General features: G+C 44.0%; 1 protein-coding gene and 1 long non-coding RNA gene across 2 annotated transcripts in view; one reads left to right on the top strand and one right to left on the bottom strand.

The window, feature by feature from the left end:
- SNX13 (sorting nexin 13) overlaps positions 1-736 on the bottom strand; it is a 151,865-nt gene extending 151,129 nt beyond the window's left edge. Inside the window, exon 1 of the mRNA XM_019497915.2 lies at positions 627-736. Within this exon, the coding sequence (XP_019353460.1) occupies positions 627-713 (87 nt within the window). The 5' untranslated portion in view covers positions 714-736. The remainder of the gene's footprint in view (positions 1-626) is intronic.
- An 11,518-nt stretch (positions 737-12,254) lies between these two features.
- LOC132250668 (uncharacterized) lies at positions 12,255-23,598 on the top strand. Its single transcript, XR_009462273.1, has 4 exons — positions 12,255-12,317; positions 17,276-17,326; positions 22,077-22,202; positions 23,128-23,598. It is a non-coding gene; the product is annotated as an uncharacterized LOC132250668 (long non-coding RNA).
- The last annotated feature ends 523 nt before the right edge of the window (positions 23,599-24,121 follow it).

Raw genomic sequence — 24,121 nt, 5'->3', positions numbered from 1 at the left:
CTGTTTCCTTTACTGATTTTTAAGCCTAGACCACAAAGTTAAAATCCAAGAAACAGTTGAGCAGATTTGACCCCAAAGTTACTGGGCCAAAGACAAAACAAGCTGCAAAAGAAAGCTCACCCTACTGAAAAAGCTTGTCAGCTACACTAGGACTTACAGTACAACCATACTTTTGTTGTACCAACCCAGAAGTGTACTTTTAGGAAGAAAGATGCTGGAGGACAAAAAAAACAAAGCAAAACAAAAGTCAACCCCTCAGCAAATTGGAAATGCCCATTTATCATACATAAAAGCCATCCAAAAAAACCCATACATATACCATTTATAATAGCACTTTTTCCTCATATCTTCACATTTTCTAAAGTTTCTCACATCCCTGTCCAGTCCCTTCAACACCCCCAGCCACATCCCCCATTCCTCCAACCCACACTGGTAGTTTTATACATTTTCCTCTAAAGTACACCCACCTTGTGTCCCTTCTACACTACATGATCCTTACAGCCATTCTCCATGCACTCCACCACTTCCACCAGATCAGCTCACTACCTAGTCTTCCACAGGCCCTTGCTTGCCTTCCCCAAAGAGAGAAGTCCCTCCCTCTCGCTGCACCCCCAATCCAGCAGTACCTCTGCTTCCTCAGCCTGGATAGAGACGCTAGCAGATACTCTCAGTTTTTCTTCTCCCACACCTTGCAGTCTCTGGGAAGGAAGCATGCTGTCAGGAAGGCAGATCTCTTCTGGCTCCCTCTATTGGTCAAACAAAGAGCTTTTATCTCCAGGAAAAAGGAGTGCTAAGAGTTAACATCACCTACTTCAAAATACTTCCAGCACTGATTTCTGGTCTTTCCAAAGTGGTGGTCTGTTCCCCTCAACCCAAACTAAAGGATAAAAAAAATCATTCCTACACCTACCAAAAGTATGGTTATGCCAAAAACTTCTGTCCTTCCTACCTCACTATTTTATAACCAGTCCTACTTCTGTTGGTGTTCCTCCAAAGTCCCAGCTGATGGAGTCATGTGGTTAAGTCATGTGATTACACAGGACTCTCAGCTTGAACTTTTTTTAAAAAACAAGTTTAATGTTTGCAGAAAACAGCTTGAAAAAAACATATCCTGACGGCTGAAAAACAGGAAGAAAAAAACCTCCAAAACATATTTAGAATAGGCATGACTGGGAGGGGAGGGAATGTGCTGATTCAGGAGGTTTGACCCAGGAAGTCTAGCAATGGGGACTCTAGCAATGTGGGTATTCATTTGAGTAGAGCAGTGAAAACTGCCTTGATTGAACAATTATGCTGCTTTGTTGGTCCCTAAAATCCTTATCTTGCCAACATGTATGTATGTTTTTAATTCTCCTGTTGTGCATAATTTCCGCAATAGGATCAGGACCCAAGAAAGTAAGATTTATACAATCACCTGTGGGCTGAATAGGGCTGTATTAGTGTAGTCTAGGCAGACAGAAGATTAAATATTCAACAAGTGAGAACCTTTTTTCTTCTCAATAATGCAGGATTTTCCACTACTCAACATCAAACATTGATTCATTATTATGCATTATTATTATTTTTGTACACAGAACACAAAAAGTAAGGAGACATGACTTATTGTGCCATACACATTTTACCAAAAAGAGTCACACATCATGTAGCTGCTAGAGACTCTCCACTGCCTTGTATTGTTATTTCACCTGTGAGGGCCAGGCAGCGGAGAACTGGCTCCCTACCTCACCTTTCACCACTGCAAATAAAAAGTGACTACTTTAGTAGCTGACTTTTGAGATTCTATAGAGAACAATATCTCTCTCTTTTTACCTGAGGTAGGTAAAAATGTTAAGAATGAAATCCTTTTTTTATATACAAGGGTACAGGTGCATGACTTCTATTTTAGCTGGATATATGATAGCTGCATTTATTAAGCTCACAATTCTTGGTATCTTATGCACAAAAAGTCTGGTTCTATTAATACTTATGCCTCTAAGCAATCCTGCATTCATAGCATGTGTGACTGTTTGCAGCAATAGCATCAGTGAGGGAAAACTGCATGTAAATTATTTTAATTCCATGAATTATTTCCCTCCTTTTTCTCAGTTAACATTCTCCTCACATGTGTCAGGCTCTTAGGTGTTGATTAAAAGATTGCAAAGAGTAGAGAGGTGGAAAAAGCATATGTTTAAAAAAACCCCAAACCATACAGAGTGAAACACTCCTTTGAGTGGCATTTTATAGGTTTTTTCCAATTAGAAATGACATTTAATGTTACTTTTTTTTAAAGTTAATAGTTTGATGGTTCAAGCTCAGGTGTGTTTGACTAGCAATCACATAAATTAATTTTCAGCTTTTTAGGCTCTATGAAAGGTCTGAGATTGGTGTACCATTTTAAGGCCTCAATATTATTGAATATGAATTTATGTTCTGTTACAAATTACATCAAATCAAAAAAATTTATAACAAATGTTATTTGGTTTTAGTTTGGGGTCTTTGGTTGTAGCTGTATTGGTCTAAGGACATAGGCAGACAAGGTTATTTGGGTAGATGTGATATCTTTTATTAGACCAACTGAGTAGTTGGAAAAAAATCTTTGTGAGCTTTTGGGCATAGTTACCCTTTTTCAGGCATACGGCATCTCTGCTGGTCTGAGACTCCAAGAAATGAGAGAAGTTAGAAGTGTGACAGGATGTCAGTGAGAATGTAAATAGGTAGAAATTAGGAAAACAAAAGGTTTAGCAGGGTTTATTTGGTTTTAGTTTTTATTTATTTATTTGGTTTTAATTTTATTTAATTGTTTCTAGAGCAGTGGGTAGGTTCTGTCTTACGCTAACTTCAACCAGCTTCGATCAAGCTCTAAAATAACAGGAGTCAAAAGAAAACTGGTCAAATTAATGAAGGATAAACATTAAGTGGTTATTAAGCATGATAACTAAAGATGTATCTTCAAAATTAAGACTTCCTATGTCTCTGAATCCTGGAGGCTGTAGAGGGAAAGCGTCAGAGTGTGTATCTTTCTGGATATGCCCTGCTTAAATACTCTTCCCCTTAACATTCACTCTCTGCCACTGTGATAGGATACTGGGGTAAATGGATCAGCATTATGTGACTTGTATCGATCAAAAGGAGCTCATGAGACTTTATATAGATCATATTTTGCCTCATGGTTATTTTCAATCTCTGTAAGTATTGACATCGACTTAACAGTTTTTCCAAGTTCTTTGTCATGCTTTAGTATTTTAAAGTGATGCTTCTTACTAGTAGTTGGTAATTTTGAGCCCCCAAAAGTGGGTTCACTTCTTCACAGAAATAAGATAAGCTCAATGCTACTAAGAATTTGCAAACCATGGGCCAGTCTAGCATGAATTCATACTATAATCAATTTATTTGCTTGTATAATATACTTAGGTTTGGAACCTAAAATCATATACTTGCTAAAGATCTTTCCTTTGGTGCAGTTCATCGTAAAAAATTGTTAGCTACAATATCGCAAGTAAAGTCAACTTTTGGATTTTTGTAATATAAAATGCTTCAAGTTTTAATTATGTCAAATACTAAATGCAAAAACAAACAATTCCCCTGTCACTGCCAAAACCTTCAGAAAGAAGGTTACCTCATGCAGCTGGTTAATGCACAAATCCTTGGCCTTTAGAAAATCCTAGTGAGTGCCAAAATCTGACAGAATTGGTAGTCTGTGTTTGAAAAACCAAGAAACATAAATATATCGGGAATAGAGCCATCCAGTTCTGATTTAATGTAAATTTGGAAAGGTCATAGTGTCCTTAACTGCAGCACAATGCCTGCTGTTAGTAAGTGCTGAAAGCAGAACATTAAGACAAAGCAAAAGAAAGGGATTGAGAATTAAGGCTTCAGTCTTGCCTAATAATCTCCCAGTGGACTTTGATCTCAGCTGAGTCTCACTGAAGTCAAAGATACTCTCATGATCACAGTAATGCACAACAGTAGAGTTCACTATAGAATGGGGACCTAAATCTGCCCTTTTAAAGTATTTGTCTGGCCAAGTTATTTCATAGGCCTCTGAATAAGGAATTACATGGTATATATTATTATTGTTTTTCCTATATTTCAATGAAATATGAAGACTAAGGCACTTCATAAATATAATTTTTAAATAGAAATTTAGTTTTTACCTACATTCAGCATAACACAGCGTGTGTCCATTGTAAGTCTGCCACAGTGAACTGCTGCAGAGAAGGGATTAACATTTTTAAAAATTATTATTTATATATTTGTTCTAATGGTAATACAAAAATAGATATGCTACAAAAAAGGGAAGAAATATGTATCAGTATTTTCTGATTTGCCTTCTCTTTCAAACCAGGTTGTAGTGCTTGAGTGATGTGTCAAGACTTTACATTAGAAGAATTGAGTACCCTGGACTCAAATCATTACACACCTGAGCCCTGATTCTGAGTTACTTACATATGTCAGTGTTTTCAAGGTTGAGTCATTGATAAAGTATCAAGTCAGTGGCTGGCACTGACTGCCATGCTGCTATTTGGCAAATAAGGGAGCTACTGTCACCATAGAATGTGTCTAAAAGCTGTAGTCTCTTGCCAAGTCCATAACAAAGTTAAAAAAAATCCCTATATTGTATAACTAATGCTTTATTTCAACTCTGCCATTTCCATATGATATAGGGAAGTATTTTGTAGTAAGTAACTGCATAGCTGTTACTTAGGTAATGTATTGTATCAAATCAAATTTGTTGCTGGGTTTTTAAATGCAGCCAAAGAATAGCCTATAATAGGTACTTTTATCTATGTTTATAATTGACAATCATAGCCTGCTAAATTCAAGAAGTATATATGGAGTCTGTTTCCTTTGATTGTTTCTTTCTATTATTATACAGAAATGTCATGTTATCTGAATTGAGTCTCATCTTGGTGATACAAGCATACAGCCATGAAACCATCCCAATCTAGTAAGAAGAAGCATAGTGCTGAACATCAACCAGCTACTGAGGACAATTCATGCCTAAACTGGCTTGTTAAAGGGAGCTGCAAACACATGGAACTTTTCAGGACACGCCTAACCAATATTTACTCGTTGTTCCAGTCCATTAATTTGGCAATCCTACAGCAACATATTTTAAAGTAGTATAAAGTATTGCAAATGTTTATAAATCTATCCTAAGTGTCATGATATCTGGTGTTTTTCTTAAAGCTTTAATTCTTGAATGATGTTATTAAATGAGAATCTCAGTTTTCATTTAAAAATAAAATAGATATTTTCACCTTGACAGCTGCACAGAAAATTTAAAAAATGTTAGCCAGATACAGCTGAAAGGCAGAAACCAAAGACAATTAAACTCCTGCACCATTATTCATTATAAAGTTTAATGACTAAAAAACCAGTCCTGTGATTTATTTTTTTTAAACGAGTCTTGACTCCTGATTCTGAATGAAGTGGGCTGAGGATTAAGCATCATAGTCTATCTATACCTTCACTGAAGTCTTAGATGTGTGTTGAACTACACAAACACTCAGTTTCTATACAGTATAATAATTGCAAAATAAGACATCTATGAACATTTTCAACATAATTATAAAACACCCCAAAGGAAGACAAATTAAACTATTAAAATCCGGTTTATGCTGTAATTTGGCCTTTTCCTGATAAAAAAGTATGTAAATGTATGCAGGTTTGTTAGATCAATGGCTCTCAACCCTTTTTTGACTGAAGGCACGTCTCATTAGTCTCAAGACACCCCTCAGAAAATGCCAGGCCTCAGCTTTCATTAATTTTCAACCACAGAAAAATAATAGATCAATTTTTTTTGTTGCTAAGTTAGAAAGACCCCCAACAGGTCAGAATATTTTCAACATGATGGATTCCTATTTGCAATTTCTGGGTTTATTTTGTGAATCATATGTATGTTTGCATACCTAACAGTGTAGCACCTTTACAAGGAGCTCAGCACCCTTATATAGATCCTTTAAAAGGTTCACACAGCACCCTTCATGAACGACACATGCCCCTGGCGACTGGGGGGGGCACAATGGCAGCGGAAGTGCAGCGGAGGAAGGGCAGTATCAGTAAGCAGGGAGCTCCTGCAGATGCCACTGGCACTATCGGGGTGGGGAGAGAGGGGATGGCAAGTCCCGACCAGGGGTTGGCGACCACCTGCAGATGCTGCCATCAGTGTTGGCAGCACCTTTTCATAGGGGGTGCACTGCCACACTCAGAGGGTGCATGTGCACCCGCATGCATCCCCTATGCATCGCCAGTGGCACCCTGGTTAAGAATTTCTGTGTTAAACCAAGATAGAAACTAGGACTGCATCCCCACAAGTGGGAACATATGATTTGTGGTTCTTCAAAGCCTTTTGAGGTGCTGCAAAATTCACATGGTGCTTGTGATTCTGTTTGCCATGCTGCATGCTTGTAGCCTGGTGGCAAAATTAGATACCAGAAAAATCCCAGTATCTAAAAACCTGTGCCAGAAAAAAGCAGGGTGGCACACATAGATGCAGCGTGCGTCACCTGGAACCAGAGCCTGGTTGGCCAGAGCTGCGCTCTGGCTGCCAACCAGGCTGCACACACCCAGATCACTGCAGTCCTGGGAGGCCTCCAGGACCCCAGGTGAGGCTGCTGGGGCCAGCCCAGATGCTGGCCCCAGTGTCCCCTACCCCACCCTGGGCAGTTTGCCACTCTTCAGATCATATGTGCAGGGGCATACCCAGGGACAACTAGCAGTGGCACACACATGTGCTTCTGTTGTTTGTTCCCAGAGAAACACACGTTCCTGCTCATGAAGACGTGCCCTTAGGGTTTCTTCCAACTATATTAAACTTTGTTTTCACTGAAGCAAAATTTAAAATCAGCATGCATTTGATTTTTTTTTAATCCTTTGAAACAGGTTTTCAAAGTTCTAATAAACTAATAAAACAAAAGGCCAGTTGTTGACTTTTTAAAAATTTATTGCAGACATTTTAGGAAATATATTTTTATCTTCCATTAACCAAAATGGTGATGCATATTTAAGGGTGAACTGTGAAAGAAAAAACAAAATTAGTTTGTGCTCTTTTAACTTCTACTTTGTGTGTGTATGGGTGTGGATTGAAAAGTTTTTGTATTATTTCTTTCCAATCTTTTCCCAAATTAAAAAGGTGAGGACAAGACCTTGGGACTTGTAGAGATTATTTTGTATTTTTATGTTAGAAATTCATATGGAATTGATGAGTGGAGAATCGGAGCTTGTTCAAAACTGAAGTTAGCATTGTAAGGGTCTTTGGAGGAGGCTCCTAGTGATAAAAAAAGACAAACGGCCCAAATCTGAGAGGGAAAAAATTTAGCTAAATATATAGTGATAGTGGCAACGTTGATAACGTTTACATCTAATTAACTCTGATGCCAAAAGAAACATGGGAGGGGAAAATATGGCTTTTGATATAGGTTCAATACCTTGCTTCATTAGTTTCAGTGTGATATCACATAATAAACGGAAGATTGCATTCAATATTCTCACATATCTAAAGTTAATTTAAAAACCCCCTACTATCACAAACATTTCAAGCCCTCATTATGCATCATAAATAGGTTCCTTGAGGGTCAGACATGGTCCCCAAGGAGTCCTGAAGCCTGGAGCCTGCCCAGGGGCCTGGGTGAACTGAACAGCTCTACTTTAGCAGAAGGAATACTCGGTGTTGTTGTTTTCCACAGTCATGTAACACAGGAGTGTTGGCCACCTCTCTGGTACAGTCCTCAGTCCTATGCACACAGAGAGGTGAAGCAGGGAGTTACAGGCACACAGCTGTGTACCCTGCCTTGCCTTATCACTCAGTTGAGCCTAGCTCGCATTTAAGCAGAAAATCTACTGTAGTTCGTGTTGCTTTTTCATGCTTCTAATTTTAGTAGAGATATCTCAGGCCTCTTTATTTTGCCAGCTTGTAAAATACTCTGTCTAAATTTCCTTTATTAGTTACATTATCCTTTTTCTCTTTCCCGTGTAAGCCCTTAGAGACCTAATTTAATACATTATATCCTCCACAATGATGACTCTGCTTAGTTTAAGAACTGACTACAAATTAAAAATAAAAACCTGTACAATCAAATGAGGAAGCAAGTATTAGGTGCATACATTTATAAAATTACTTTAAAGCAACAAAGTCTATACCTACCAGAGGTAAAATCTGTCAAATAGACAATCATGACTAGATAACACAATTACTGTACATTTTCTGACTGGATTTGTTCAACAGTTATTCCTTTTTTCATATCTAGAATTGCTTGGCACAAAACAGTGGTGGAGTTTCACTGCAACCTCTTAATGGACTCAAGCTGCACCCATGCTATAATGTAGAGAAAAACTAATAATAGATAAATGAGCACTCTCTTCATGCACATTGGCCCAGATGGTTTTGATGGTAATTTTGACAAATGTATACACATGCCCAGCTTCCATTTTTAGGAAGTTATCAGGACTGTCTTTAGGAAGTTATCAGGCAGAGTGGTTCTTTAATTATATCATATGAGGTTTTCATAGAAATACATGTTTGAGTTTTGTTTAATCTATTTCCTTGAACTACCATTGTAATGGGAACAATGTTACCAGCAGGAGATCTATATTTCTAATTCCAGAGTAGCATCCTCAGTGCACCCCCCCCCGGATTGGTTCAGGTGGCTCGTGGTTTAAGCTTATAGAAAATTTTAAAACTTTGTTTTAAGCTTCTTGTTGCATGTTTAAACTTCACCTTCATCAGGGAATTGATAACCATGGGGATGCTGAGGAGATGGCAAGTCTTCAACCTCAATTACCACTGTGCCTATATTATGATAGAAAGAGGGAGCCTTTTCCAGTTCCTGCATGATCTTCTGCTATTGGAAACTCTTAGGCCCGTCCCAGGAAAACCTTCTGACTGTCTAAGAAATCCTAGGGAATTTGGTTTGTGACTTACACATTTTCAGCCAAAGAAAAACAATTTGTTATGATGTTAAGCAATGTGCTGAGCATAATTCTTAAGAGCCTGGTTATTCTATATATCGATCAAGCTAGGAAATGTCTTGACCAAGGAGAGATCGTATACCTTTTATATAACAGTAGTCTGAATAGTCCCTTAAGTATACATTACTAATTAGAAATCATGGTGACTTTTCCCTCTCTCTCTCTTTCTTGCTCTCTCACCTCAAATTAAAATCCTTTATCATTGATTTAAAGTTAAGCCAGCACTGAGAGTTTCTAGATAACTCCCTATATGTTTTTTTCAATGTCCAAAATTGTACTTGGCTACTAAAATACAGCTAAAAAAATATAGTTCTTGACCCAAGGACCCTGAAAACTAATTTCAGGCATGATCTAAAAAAATGGTAATTGCAAGATAGGAGCGTGGGCAAGAAAATGGGTACCAACAGTAAAATAAGATACCTGGTGAGAGCTAGTAAAGTAAGGGCAAGGGCAATGTTTTTATATTTTTTAAATGTTTATAGAATCATAGGAAAGTAGGACTGGAAGGGACCTCATCTAGTCTAGCACCTGTTCACAGCAGGATCATCCCTGTCTAAATCACGCTAGAAGACAGAGTGGACTAAGCCAACCCAGCCAAGTGTCTGTCTAACCTGCTCTTGAAATTGGATATTCCACTACTTCTCTAGGTAGCTTGTTTCAAAGCTTGACCATCTTCATAGTCAGAAAGTTCCTCCTAATTTCCATCCTAAATTTCTTCTGCTGTACTCTGAGGTGATTATTCCTAGTCTTGTCTTCTACAGTCACAGAAAAAAAGTATCGCCATGCTCTTTATAATCACCCTTTTGGGTATTTGAGGACTCTTATCAACACCTCCCACCCCCAACCCCCCCAGTCTTTTGACTAAATAACCTGATTTGGGGAGGGGGGCGAATTCTAGCTTTTCCTAATAAATTATGCTTCCCACTAATAATTTTTGTCACTCTGCTGGATCTTTTCCAATCTGTCCACACCTTTCTTAAGTGTGAGGTCCAAAATTGGACACAATACTCCAGAGGAGGCTTCACCAGTGCCAGATAGAGCAGAAGAATCACTTTTGTTGGGCCACGTTGCACAGGACATTTAGTATGTCTTAAATGCATTTAAACTGCAAGCATTTGTGCATTTGAACAATAAAATATGTGCTAAGTGTGCTCATATTGTAGCAAATTTACAACTTTTAAAGTGAGGAGTATCCCCAAATCATATTAACGCATTTTCAGCTACTGTAGGCCTGCCCAAAGGGGATAATTCAAGCAATTTGTAGTCCTATAACATCCCAGGATGAACCATTCCCAGCTCAATCATTCCTGCTCCAAGGGCTGGTCTATTCACCTGACTGAACTCTACTGTCCATTGGGATGGTAGTGACCCTAAGGTTATACCCACACCTGCCCTGGGGCAGGGGTGACCACAGCCCATGCAATATCATCCCAATCACCCATTGAAAGCTTTGGAGTTAGCTGAGGCTTGCTACATTTCCTCAAGCACTCTGGTATGAACAGCAAACACCTAGCTTTGTGAACTAAACTAAACCACTAACATTCAGGAGAGCCATACGATGCTAACTATGATAGGATTTGTGATGAGGTGGTGGACCTCATCATGGCTTGGGGTGAGGAGTGAACCATCACCCTCACAGGCAGGAAGGGAAGCCATAAAAAACAGGTGGTCTACAAGAGTATTGCAGCCCAGATGGTGCCTTGGGGGCATGAGCATGACTGGCAGCAAATCAGCACTAAAATCAAGGACATGAAGCCACAGTATGTTTGGGACAGGGACACCAAAAGGTTTTTGTGTGCTGTGAGGACCAAGGATCAGTCAAGAATCCTCAAGGCATACCAAGTTGTGGCTCCATACCACACCGTGAACTGCACATCTATAGGTCTGATACAGCATGATGACAAAAACAGCAATGGAGTTCCCTCTCTGCTGCCTACTACTTAAATGGCCATGGAGGAGCACAAGATGCCTACTCAGTGGACTTGTTCCCCACCTAGGCCCCTGCCCTGACCCAGACTCAGACCAAACCCAGGACACCCAAGAGGGGACTGGGGTCACATCCTCATAGGGTAGATGGGGGTGTCACCTTGGGGTCAGTACCATCTTAGACAAGACTCTCATTGTGAAGGTGGACACAGACAACCCAGACACAACCAGCTTTAAGTTTAAGAAACTCCTGGGGAAAGAGTGACTGGTGGGGTGACTTAGGCCTCTTGGGGTGGCTCACTCTGGGGTTGGCTCCTGGCTCAGGAGGGATTTTGGGCTCACTGGGGGTTGCTCATGGCTTGGTGAAGTACATAGGTAAAGCAGTGGCAATCAGTCCAGATTGCCCCTGAGATTCACCAGAAGTGCTGGTCATTATGTTCTACACAATGCAGAGATCATGAGACTTGGTAGCACACCTGTGCTTGGAGCACGGCAATTGTGCATGGGCCAATGGCCCACTTAATTCTTTAATGGGCCAGTTAAGATGTTCAATGGCTGGTACAGTTAAAGTTAACCCTAGTTAAGGGTTAATTCATGCATGCACTGCAGTCAGCAGAAACCTGATCCATTCACCACACCCCACCCCCAAACTGCCCTGCCTAGCAATGGTAGCTTGTAACCCTTACCCTTCTCCAGACAGCCTATGCGCACTGAGGTACTTTAGTGATTTTGTGGGGGACCATTTCTACCCTAGTCTGCAGAGATGGGTTACAGCCAGTTGAACTCCTTATGCCAGCACCTAAGGGTCAGCTGGGCAGAACGCCCACCTATATGACCAGGGTCCAACCCCCCCCCAGGACAGATTTTGGGGCACCAACACACAGAACAGTGCCATCAAAGGCTTTTATTTAGGTGTACCTTTACATTAAGGTAAGCCTGAAGCCTAAGGCTGCAGGTGTGCTTAAGAGAGGTAAGCAGCACTTTCAGTAGCCAATCCAGTTGCTCAGCTCCGCAAAAAACTAGGGCAATCTCATTAGCCAGGAATCAGGGGCCGGTGTGATGGCTCAAGTGCTTAGTCCAGCTAGGCATGATTGATCAGAGGGCCTGACACTGCCTCTCTGAATCACCTGTACACTCTTGCCAGGCAGATATTAGCCAAAGAAGTAGTCTGAGACAAGTAGCAAACAGAAAAGTTAGCGTAGGTTCCTAATGGGAACCTCCAAAGAGGGAAAGAGGGCTGGGAGTGACAGTTGCTAACTAGCTGAAAAAGTGCTTGTGGCAGAGCACAGGGTGTCTCTGCCACTTTAAGGGCCTGGAGCTGGCAGCCTCCAGGTGCCTGATTAGGGCAGCCATTTTGAGGCCTATATAAACAAGGCAGTTTGGCTGCAGGAGGTCAGGCAGCAACATTGCCTGGCTGTAGGGCTGCTGTGAGCGACCTGGAGGTAAGAGGGAGCTGCAAGGGGTTGGCAAGAGGGTCCTGGTCCTGGTCCTGGTCCTGGTCCTGGTCCTGGTCCTGGTCCTGGTCCTGGTCCTGGTCCTGGTCCTGGTCCTGGTCCTGGTCCTGGTCCTGGGCATGACCTGAAACTGCACCCTGCTGGGAGTGGGTGGTCTGGTGGGGCTCTCAGTGGTGCGGGAGCGCCCAGGAAATACCAGGCCAGTGATCACCCTGGTGAAAGGCGGGTCGAGGTGCCTTAACCCCTAGCTCCCACCACCACCGGGTGGGTAACCCTGATAGTGTTTGTGAGGGGCCCAGAGAGGGCGGACCCTGAGAGTGCATTGTGTACAAGGCGTGGTGCTGCGGTTGCTCCTAGGAGGAAGGGAGTAGTGGCACAGTGAGGCCCGAGGATGAGAGAGAGTGGCTAGAGAGACCCAGCCCGAAGGGGATAGTACCCTCGACTGGCACATCGTGGGGCCAGGACCAGAGAGGGTCAAAAGGGCCGGAGGCCCACCGCGAGGGATGCCCAAGAGCTGGGGGCCTGGGGTCCTGACTGGCCTTGAGGTGGGCCAGGGCCAGGTAGCCAAAGGTTCCGGGGGAACCACACCCGAGAGGGGAAGATAGCTTTGGGGGGGTGAGGTAGCCCAGATGACAGCGGAGTGGCTGCCTGAGAGGAGAAGACCATAGTGGGGTCTTGCGTAGAAGATTCTGGGGCCCAGTGTGGGGCTGGTGAAGAAGAACACCATGATACCATCTGTGAGGCTTGGGCTGTGGTATTAGGGGAGGTCGGAGCCACAGAGCGCCCCTGGCATCAGGGCACTACAATGGGCAGCCTCCCGCTTTGATGATAATTGATTCATATATCGATGTCAACTAAGGCGTGGCAGACGAGATAAGCGGGCGGTTGCCCAGAGACAGGTGGGCGGGCCACGAAGAGCTCGGCCCTGAGTAGGCCTGCTGTCACAGAGACAGGCGGGCGGGCCACAGAGTTCGGCCCCAGGAGGCCCCCTGTCACAGTGTTTACCATAGTGCAGTCCCCATCTCATCCTGGTTGCCTGTTGTAACAGGGAGCCAAAGCCCTTACTACTTTGAGGGGAAAACAGTGGGCTACAGCTATATTCTGCTGGATACCACTGAGCTAGAGTCATATGTATTTGAGTAAGCAGCAAAGAGAAATCCCAGAGAAGGATTACAGAGCTGCCTATAACTTGAGAGCTAGCTGCTTAGCAATAGATAAATATGACAGTGCTGCGGGCAAGAAGAAAGGACTTCAGCTCAGCTGAGCTAGATGCAAATGAGGAGAGCAGGTTGCCCATTGAGTGGATGGGCCATACCTGGAGCTGGTTAGGAACACCCTGACCCAGAAGTTCTTGACCCAAGGACCCTGGGAAAGGTCAGTTCAACTTCTGAGCCAGAGCAGGTAGTTTGGCCCAGTCTGTGCTAGTGGAAAGAGCTCCTGGTATAGAACTGAGAGGCAGTGGGAACCCTGATTAGGCCCAGGAGGGCTAGAGCTGGGGAGAGGCCAGACAGACAGAATAGGAGCCTAGGAAGAGAGGTGCCCAGCAATAATTGATGTTTGGATTATTGTAGCTTGTTAAAGGCTTGAGATTTTGGTGGTGGAGGCCATAGAAAGCCTTCACCATTATCAGGGGCTGAGGTCAGGATAAAATTCTTCAAGGGTCTGAGACCAAGCTGTGCAGGTGCAGTGAATGAGCAAATACAGCTAGCAAAAGGGCCTGTGGGACCTAGAACTAGAGAGGTCAGGACCAAGGATGCCAAGTAGGCTCTCCTTTCCAACAGAGAGGGGCCCAAAGGCATTTCTACATATGCTTGCACTGTATTTATGCACACATGCAGTGCATGCATTTATTTAAATGGCAAAATGTGCGTCAGCATGGAGAAAATGATAGTGGCATGTTTTTGAACTAAAACACATTGAAGGTGTTTTAGTCCAAAAGCGCACCACCGCCATTTTCTCTGTGCTGAAGCACATTTTGCCACTTATACAACTACACGCAATGCAGCACTGTGCACATCAGCTCGTGTGTGGAGCAGACTCGATTTATCAAACCTGCTACAAGGTGGTGGATCTCCAGCATTTCGCAGAGCAAAAAAGCATGTGCATAAATCCCTTGTGATTGGAAATTAATACAGAACCAGAGGTCTGATGAAGGATGACTGAATGAGAGTGTGAGGCATGGGATGACAGTGGCTAGAGGCCACGATTAATGCCCCTCTGGCAATTTAGTGCCCCATGATATGGATAGGGCCAATAGGGTTGCAAGTGGTGCCTGTAAGGAAAGACCTGGGCCAACAAGGCAGAGAACAATTTTGGTAGTGGACTGCAGGTCCAAACAGAGATTAACAGAACTAAGGATCTGGCTCACTCAGCTAGTTATAACCAGGACCACTCCCGGACTTAGAAGCAGCCTCCCAATTCATATACATCAAAGCATGGTGGGATGAAATAACAAGGGGAGGAGTTGGAGTGGGAGAAGGATTATGGTGGCCACAATAGGTGCCTATCCATGAGTGTGGAGCTGCTCCAACACACTGGAATTCCAGCGTGTCAGAGCGGACTCCATTAACAGTCTGCTGAAACATGGCAATTGCCACACTCCAGCAGCCTCCTATGTCTTGTGTATCACTGTCCCTGCACTTAAAAATAACGGTGGGGGGACTTGAACTAAAACTCGTTTAACAAGCTTTAGTTCAAGCACCCCGCCATCATTTTTAAGCATGGGAAATGCTGATACAGGAGACGCAGTAGTGCTTTAGTTGTCAGAGCCACTCTAAAATGCTGCCCCCTACCCCTGGAGCATGTGTAAAAGTACCCTGAGGGACCCCATGCCATCCTCAGGGGGCAATCTTGGTACATTGTTGAAGAGAATGTCCTGGGAAAGCAAGGCTCTCAAGACTTCCTCATAATATCTAGAAGTTTGTAAGACTTTCAAGGTCTGCTCTGCTGTCAATGACCTCTTGTCTCTGCACCTGCAGAATATGTGTAGGAATCCAGAACTGACCTTGCTCCATTGTTACCATCAACATGTCACTTGACTGAACTGTATACCTGTATTGGCAAAGCATCAGGTATCATGGGCATGCTGAGCAAACAAGTGTGAAACAACAACAAACTGACTGCCAAGACCAAGGTCAAAGTATATCATGCTTGCATCATCAGTACTCTTTTGTATAGCAGCAAATCCTGGACTCGGTACTTGAAAAGAGTTTCCAAATACTCAGGAAATGCATTGCAACAGCTTTCACTTAGGTTGCCTTTGTTACATTCTAGGAATTTCCTGGTGGGAAAAAGTTACTCATGCTGAGGTCTGGGAATGTCCATTCTCTTCTTAATCAATGCCAATTTTAATGACTTTGTCATATGTGGAAAAAAGGATGCCCAAGGATCTCTTGTATGGAGAACTCTTTATAAGAAGAATGCAACATGGACATCCTTATCTCCATTTCAAACCATTTCCATATTTACAAGAGAGGCATGAAGACAATTAACATTGAGCCAAACAACTGGGAGAAGGCTGCAGAGGATCAAGCCCTTGGAAACAGTCTACTAAGTGTGGAATGAAGGCTTTCAAGGAAAAAAGAGCCCAAGATATAGACTAAAGAAGAACTCTCAGGAAGAACGCTGTGCCACATTCAAGTCTATTAGATATGAATTTCATATATGATAAGTGCAGAGAGGATTGTCACTCAAGGGACTGTCTCACTTTAGAGCCACAGTAGCAGACGTTCAATGTGTTGTTGCCTTACTTAGCACAAATTGATGTTCTTGCAAAAAATGACAGATGCAAGGGAGGCTTAGACTGGATCATAGACAGAGTAAGAAAATACTAGTTGAACCCATGCTTTACTGTGGAAGATTAATTAGATTTTTATTTTTTATAACCTTTTGTCATAATCATTATCATCACTTTATGGTCTTTGCATCATTGCCTGGTCCAACTTCAAAATCTTTCAGACCACTGTTCCTATCTGGTTTCTTCTCTTGTAGACTGTAATTGGAATTTTTGACATGGATGAACTACCAACCCTCTGCACCACCTCCAACCTGGAGAACCAAACCAGAGCCCCTTTAGCCAATGTTTTCACAATTCCCTGGAGACCTTCGTGGCACTTTAACAACACAGCATTGTTATATCACTATGAATTGCATGTGGGCCAACAAATCCAGCCTCCAGAATAAGAGATTTAATTTATATAGATTATTGGGGGGGGGGGGGGGCAGGGGGGTGAGTGCATGTGTCAGCACAAGAACTACAATTCCCATTGTGTTCTGCATGGTGTGACGCATGCACAGTTAGCCTCTTCTGCCTCAGCCACATGGAGCTGAGTATGCATTGGGCATTGGCCTGGCTGCACACCAAGCAGCACAACAGTGCTGCTGCTGTCGCCAGTCTCCACAAAATTAGCTTGGGGGAGCTAAACCCTCCCAAACCCTGGTCTTCCACCACCTATGGGTTGGATATTAGGAACAACTTTTTCACTAGGAGAGGTGTGAAGCACTGGAACAGGTTACTAGAGAGGTGACAGAATCTCTATCCTTGGAGGTTTTTTAAGGCCTGCCTTGATAAGGCCCTGGCTAGAATGATCTAGTTGGGGATGGTCCTGCTTTGAGCAGGGGGTTGGACTAGATGTGACCTCCTGAGGTCCCTTCCAACCCTAATTTTCTATGATTCTGTAGGAGGGTCAGGGATGTTGACCTCAAATTTGTTGAGGGGGACTCATCTGCCATGACTTTTATGATGGGAGAAAAAGTAGAATTAACAACCCCTCTGATGAAATACTCAACAAAGCGCAGTTAACCTTTAATCAGTTACAAAGATTCCTTTACTGAACAGTTCCCCTAGGTGCTTTAGTTGAAATAGGTGCTCATCTCATTAAGTGGCACACCACCGCTTTTCCTGAGTCCTGGAGCCAGCTTCTGAATCCTGCTCTCTCCTCCTCCAGGGTTCCTGCTCCCACTCCCCCATTGGCATCCCACTGAACACCTTCTTCCTGGTAAGTAAGGATTCTTTCTTGCCTTACTAGGTGTTGGGGTCCAGCTATGTCTGGCTCACCTGTCAGTGCTCCAGTCATCCAGCTGTGCTTTTCCTGTCCAGTTGTGGCCCATCCTGGATCTTGTTGCACGGCCCTCCGTGCAACCTCTCTTCCTTTCTGTGCCCCTGGGGGAAGTTACTTGTTCCGGACATCTTCATAGTTTCATAGTTGGTAGGGTCAGAAGGGACCTGAGCAAATCATCAAGTCCGACCCCCTGCCATGGCAGGAAAAAGTGCTGGGGTCGTGGTGTTCGTCTAACCTCCTCTTAAAGACCCCCAGGGTAGGAGCCAGCACCACTTCGCTTCGAAGTTGGTCCCAGGTCCTAGCTGCCCTGACTGTGAAGTAGCGCCTCCTGATGTCTAGTCTGAATCTACCCTCTGCCAGCTTGTGACCATTATTTCTAGTCACTCCTGGTAGTGCTTGGGGGAACAGGGACTCCCCCAATGCCTGCTGGTCCCCCCTGACTAGTTTGTAACGGGCCACTAGATCCCCCCTCAGCCTTCTCTTGTGGAGGCTGAACAGGTTCAGGTCCCTTAGCCTCTCCTCGTAAGGCCTGCCCTGCTGGTCCCTGATCATGCAGGTGGCCCTCCTCTGAACCCTCTCAATGCTGTCCACATCCCTCCTGAAGTGCGGCACCCAGAACTGGACGCAGTACTCCAACTGCAGCCTGACTGGTGTCAGATAGAGGGGGAGGATCACCTCCTTGGACCTGCTTGAGATGCATCTGTGGATGCATGACAAGGTGTCGTTGGCCTTCCTGACCACGTCCCCACACTGTAGGCCCATGTCCATTTTGGCATCAATAATGATTCCAAGATCCTTCGTTTTATCCCTCATCCCTCCCCCCCGCCCCCCCAGGTTTGCCTGTCAAAGCCGTGCATTTGCCCACAAAAAAGTAATTAATCACTGGTGCCAGCTTTTCCTCAGCTGCACCACCGACATATCCTTATGTTTACCCCGTCCTTGACCCCGCAGGGTTACTCCCGTTCAGTCCAGTAACAGGGTTGCCATGTTACCCTGTTATAGGTTCTATATGCCAGAACCAACAAACATTATCTGCTAACTATGGAAATGCATTCAGGGTCACTTTAACTATGTTTAATACTAAGAGATAGGTTGGAAGAGCTTCTAAGAACTCTTCAGCAGACTTTTTTGACTCAGGATTGCTAGTTTCTGGAACTGGTACATAGCCTGGTAAAGGACTTAGAGAGGGTCTCTCCATACCCATGCTTCCTGGTCCATTGAGGAGTCATGCAAGTCCTTCCTGAAGAGGAATATGTATGTGCCACAACAGTGAGACACTAGGCACCTGTTACCATCTACCCTCCCCTACCCAGCCAACCTCAGAGCAGCTTGAACTACCCTGGAGATTGGCCACCTCCCACCCATCCTTCCCTACACCTCCCTGGTCTGATTGTGGGAGTAAATGGAGGCAAGCCTGGCACCCCCCCCCCCAATACTTCTACTGCCCTGGCCAGCCACAGCCTTGTGTCCCACCACCCTCGGATTGCTGGATGAGAAGCAGGAAGAGGCAGTCTGAATGGCTGGTTCACCAGTTGCCATTGGTGAGACTGAAGGATGGTCCCTGGCACTATTTGCCCCCACCTAACTCCACAGCAGTGTGAATCCCCCCCATGGAGATGAAGCCATCAAGCTCCTTGAAACCATCTGGCTGAAGCTGAGGGACATGTTTCTGTGCCACAGCACAGAATCATAGCCAGGTATTTTGGCACTTGGTGCACACCATGTGCCATGGGCTCACCACATGATATTACCTAATTACTTCCATTTGATTTGGCACCCCTGCCCCCATGCATGGGTGCCTGGTGCTAGCACACCACTGGCACCACCTTTGCTATGATATTGTCCCAGAGATCCTTCCAGTCAGCAGGAAGACCTGTAGATAAGGGACTTGGGTGGATCCAAAACTACTCCATAGCATATTTAGCACAATTGCTGGGTTTCTGGTTGTATCCATGCTGGTCTAAGGGCACAGGCAGGAAAGGTTATTTGGGTAGATGTGATATCTTTTATTAGACCAGCTGAGTAGTTGGAAAAAGTTCTTTGCAAGCTTTCAGGCACAATCACCCTTCTTCAGGCATAGGGAGTCTTTGCTGTTCTGACACTGGACTAGAGTCTCAGAACAGGCTGCTTAGAGACTACCATCTCAGAACAGCAGAGACTTCCTATGCCTGAAGAAGGGTGATTGTGACCAAAAGCTTGCAAAGAACTTTTTCCAACTACTCAGATGAGGGGTGGGCCACGGGGCCAGAGGCAGAGCAGTGGCAGCACAGGGTGTTGGGTGGTGCCGCTCCGTCACTGCCCACCTCCTCTATCATTCTTGACGGGCAATTGGCTAGTAATAAAATAAATTCTAAGTACCTATGAATTTTAGCATTTGATTTTGGGCTTTTTATCATGGAAAATCAGAGCTCCCCCTGCCCTTTTTGCTCACCAGGATGCAGGTCCTGGCCCATCACTTCCCACCCATGGCCCTCCAGCCCTGCTAGTGCCCCTCACTCCCCCCCTGCAGCGCCCCCTAACCCTCTGCCCTGCAACAGGGGGCCTCCAGCTTTCAGGCCTATGTAGCCAGGGATCTGGGTCTATAGCCCCCTGCTTCCTGCAGCATCACCCAAGCTCCAGCTGTCACCCATGGGAGACAGCGGCTGCTGTGGCAGAGTGGAGTGTGAATCCTGGTTCCCCCTCCCCTCCAAGCAGAGCAGAGCCATGCTTCTGCAGCTTGGGCCTGCACCTGCCCCTCCCCCCACTTCCATGGGCTGCATTGGGAGCTTGGGCTCCCTGCCCTGCTGTCTTCCCTCCAGGATCTCTGCAGTCCAGCAGATGGGACCCAGCATGGCAGGGCACAGCAGGACTGGGCAGGGAAGCTCATTGCCACCGTTGGGCAAGGCCGGATTAAGCCTTTAGTGGGTCCTAGGCAAACAAACTCATGAGCCCCAGGCTGGTTAAGACCCCCTTCCCCCACTCCAGTGCTGCCACCCATGGGGTGTGGGGCTCAGAGCCACCACTAGGAAGCAGTGGCCGTGGTGGTGAGGCCAACAGAAGGGAAGGGAGGTGGATGGGGCCATTCCTGCTGCTACTAAGGAGGGAAGGGACTGGGGCCCTCCGCAGCTCAGGGCCCTAGGCATGTGCCTAGTTTGCCTATGCATGAATCTGGCCCTGCCACTGGGAGTTCTCTGCCATCATGGTGAGGTGCCCCTGCTTGCCCAGCAGCAGCAAGGGGCATAATGCCACATCGCCACCCCCAGTGCTGCTGGGCAGGCAGGGGATGCCACACCATGGTGGCATGGGGCTTGCAGTGGCAGGGAGCTTTCTCATCTAGCCCCACTCTTCCCTGCCATGCCAAGTCCCACCCACTGGGCTGCAGAGGCCCCAGGGGGAGGGCAGCAGGGCGGGGAGCCCTGAGCCTGCAGCAGACAGCCCACCCCTGCCCCAGACACAGGTCTGGGGGGCATGTGCTCCCCCATCCCCCCCAGGTGTGTGCACAAGGCAAGGAGACAGCCTCCCTGTGCCCCCGGGATGAGTCACCCACAGCTCCATCCCACTTCCTGCCCAGGCCCTGAGGCTGCACATTCTAGCCCAGGGCCCCAAGCCTCGTGTACCACCTCAGCAGGGCAGCAGCCACAGCCCCAGCCCTGCCCTGCCCAACTCACTCCCTACCTCCTCTGTCCTTCCCTATGGAGGCCTTAATCCTGCCCCCATCAGACTTAACTGCCGGAGCTGATTTCTACACTACCTGGTGGTCGTGAGCATGCACATGGCACCCGCTGCCTGCCTGATCTTCTCCTGCTTCCCCCAGCCCCTTCTAGGCTGGAACTCTGCCAGCCTGCAGAGAGCTCTGCAAAAGTGGAAAATCCATGTGTTTCTCCATTAAAATGAAAAATCCACATTTTTCTCAGTTAAAAGTGAAAATCTGCATTTTTCCATGGGAAATGGAAAACCCAGATCCCTGTACATAACATAGCATAGATTAAACATGTGCTTAGTGTTCTGTGCAATAAGATTTTTTGATTTGTAAGAGACACTTGTGTTACAATCCAGTATGCTGTTGCCTGTTTTTGCAACAAGAACATACTGTTGCCTCTTACTTAGCTAATGGTCCTTTGCTGCAGTACTGCAGCCTAGCAAGTCACATGATTTATTTTGTGTAGACATGATGGAAGTTAGTCTTAAACAGGGATTATGAATTGTTACGATGTCTGATCTATTTATTGTGTGCAATTCTGAATAAAGAAACCGTTTAAGCTGCTGAAAAAATGCAGCTCTTCAGTGTATAATATTGCTTCTTGGAATCAGCTAAAACATAACATTTATCTTCCACTTTAGTAAAACAATACAGATAATTAAATCTAATTATACATTTTAAGAATAGTTCTTCCCGCCTGTTATAGACATACTGACTGCCAAATATACTGTAAGTTAACAAAATTAATGGTATCACAGAAGAATCATTTTACCAGGAGATCTACCAGAAAGGTTAACTACCTCTATTATAATTGAATAATTGTAAAAGCACAAAATATGTTTATGTTCTGAAGATTTCTTTTTAGTTATGACAATTTGGTTTCTGTCATTTATCCAAACCTTTCTTCATTGGCGCTAAATCCTGGTTTTTTTTCTATGTTTGTACATATGAGAGTAGATTTATGGGAAAGGATTTATGTGGCTTTTTTCACCTCTTTCCATCCTCCAGCAGACACATGAAGTGAGGCATGATGCTTCCATAATACACAGGTGTGGAGGAATTAAATTTCCCTATTATGCTGCATCAGCCCAACTGCGAGGTATTTCTACTCACCTTCATCCATCTGACTAGTCTGTAAGTAACTGGAAACCTTCTGATTATCATTTACAGATTTTGTTTGCTTGTGTTGAACTGGAAGGTAGACTCTCTGCACCTATGAAATAATTCAGATAGAGAGTTTAAGGCAGGGAAAAACCAACTGGCAAGCTTTAAAAAATATGTAGCACAAAGCACCAAGTACTTTCTCCAAGACAAAATTGCCTATCCAGGCAGTTAAACAAAATATATAAAACAGTCTGTAATAGCACCATCTAGTGACTTTCACTTTGCTGTCAGTCATCCAGCATCTTCTGCAGATTCTGAAGTACGTGTTATTGTTAAAGACAGAGGCACATGCCATGTCTTGCCAATATGCAGCGTATAGAAATCCATGGAAAGACTCCCATTTGAATCAAACAATGCAGAATCACCTGGTTTGTCTTGTGGAAACCTTGCCTTATTCCATCAACATTAGGGATTTCTGTGGATTATATATACCAGGTAGCATCTTACTTTTCCCCCACTTTATGCTACTCAGGGTTTGCTTTATCTCCTTTACACACTAGTTTTAATTACTTTTTTTGCAGGAGACATGATTTTATCAAAAACTTAATTAAAAACTGCTGCAGTTATAAAATGTTATCAATTAATAATGTTATGCTTGGAAAAAATGGAACCTGTCCTGCTTTGTGATGTTAGACACAAGAGCTGTTTTGCTTAGCACCTTGAGAAAGAGTAGAGTTATTCAAACTAAATTTATTGCTTTGTCAGTATTTGGAATATAACTCTAAAATTTTAAAGTCAAACTGCATGTTGGTACAGTGGATGCTGTGTTTTTATACAAAGTGAAGCATAGAACTTTTCTCTTAGCAATAACTTGTTTTTATTTAACATATGGTAAATTTAACCCTTTGAGCCAGAACTTGCTCTTAAGTAATCTACAGTTCTCTGTTATTTTCAGTGGCTGAGTCTTACATTTTAATATGGATGATCTCTACACTCATGCTGCACATGGACTCTATAAAAATACAACATAGTGTCACCTCAGATGTGCTTCTTTTGATTGTACCAATGTTAAGCCAAGAATGAAAGTGGTCCAGTGTGTTTGTCTCATACAACATTATTTATTTTAGGGTATTCTTCATTAATATGTTTTTAAAATAAACAGGAAACAATGTTCCTCTCTGTGATTATTCCTTTGTTATGTTTCCCTTTCATTTGTCCGGTATGGTTTGTAGTAAATGCATCATACTCTCTGTTATGTATGCATCTTTTCCTCAGATTATCTACCTTACTTGAAAGGAATTATTCATTCTCAGCTAAACACAGTCTCTGGGTTTGACAGGTTACAAGAAATATTCTTTATAGTTATGTAAATTCAGAATGACACTATCATCTTTAACAGAATTGTTCATAATTTATCACAGTGTAATTAAACATGAAATTGAAATTTCTTTCCTTCAGGAAATTCTGTTGGTTTTTTTTGTCTGTTTTTGAGCCAATATGATGAAATTTAGTAAAAAACTTCCAAAGAATGGAAAATGGAGACTATGGTTATACATAGACTTATTCATTAAAATCCATTCCTTTCTTCTCTGTCCTTTTTAAAATTCATATTCTGATCTTGGAAACACCTAATGAGTGTCATGAACCAATGACTGTGTGTGCGCTTCGGCACTGCAGAATTATTTCCCACACATGGAGCTTTCTTTGCACAGTGAAATTCTCGGCTGCAGAGAGAGGACCCCGGTGCAAAGGAGTTCCCGCCACCCGTATGTAAATTTATTTCCCACTATTGGCTGTCTCTAAATTATTCCCACGTGGTGGCTAGCGATTGGCTTGCTAGTTGTATAAGAGGTTTGAGCAGTTTCCGCCCAAGTTGTAGAGGACTCCACAACCATCTCGTGGGGACTCTGAGCACGTGGCAGAGTAATAGAAACTTTGTGTGCGTCTCA

Source organism: Alligator mississippiensis, chromosome 5 (assembly GCF_030867095.1).
Source record: "Alligator mississippiensis isolate rAllMis1 chromosome 5, rAllMis1, whole genome shotgun sequence".
Taxonomy (NCBI): Eukaryota; Metazoa; Chordata; order Crocodylia; family Alligatoridae; genus Alligator; species Alligator mississippiensis.
Note: the sequence above shows the minus strand (reverse complement) of the source record. Positions and strands in the feature narration are given on the sequence as shown.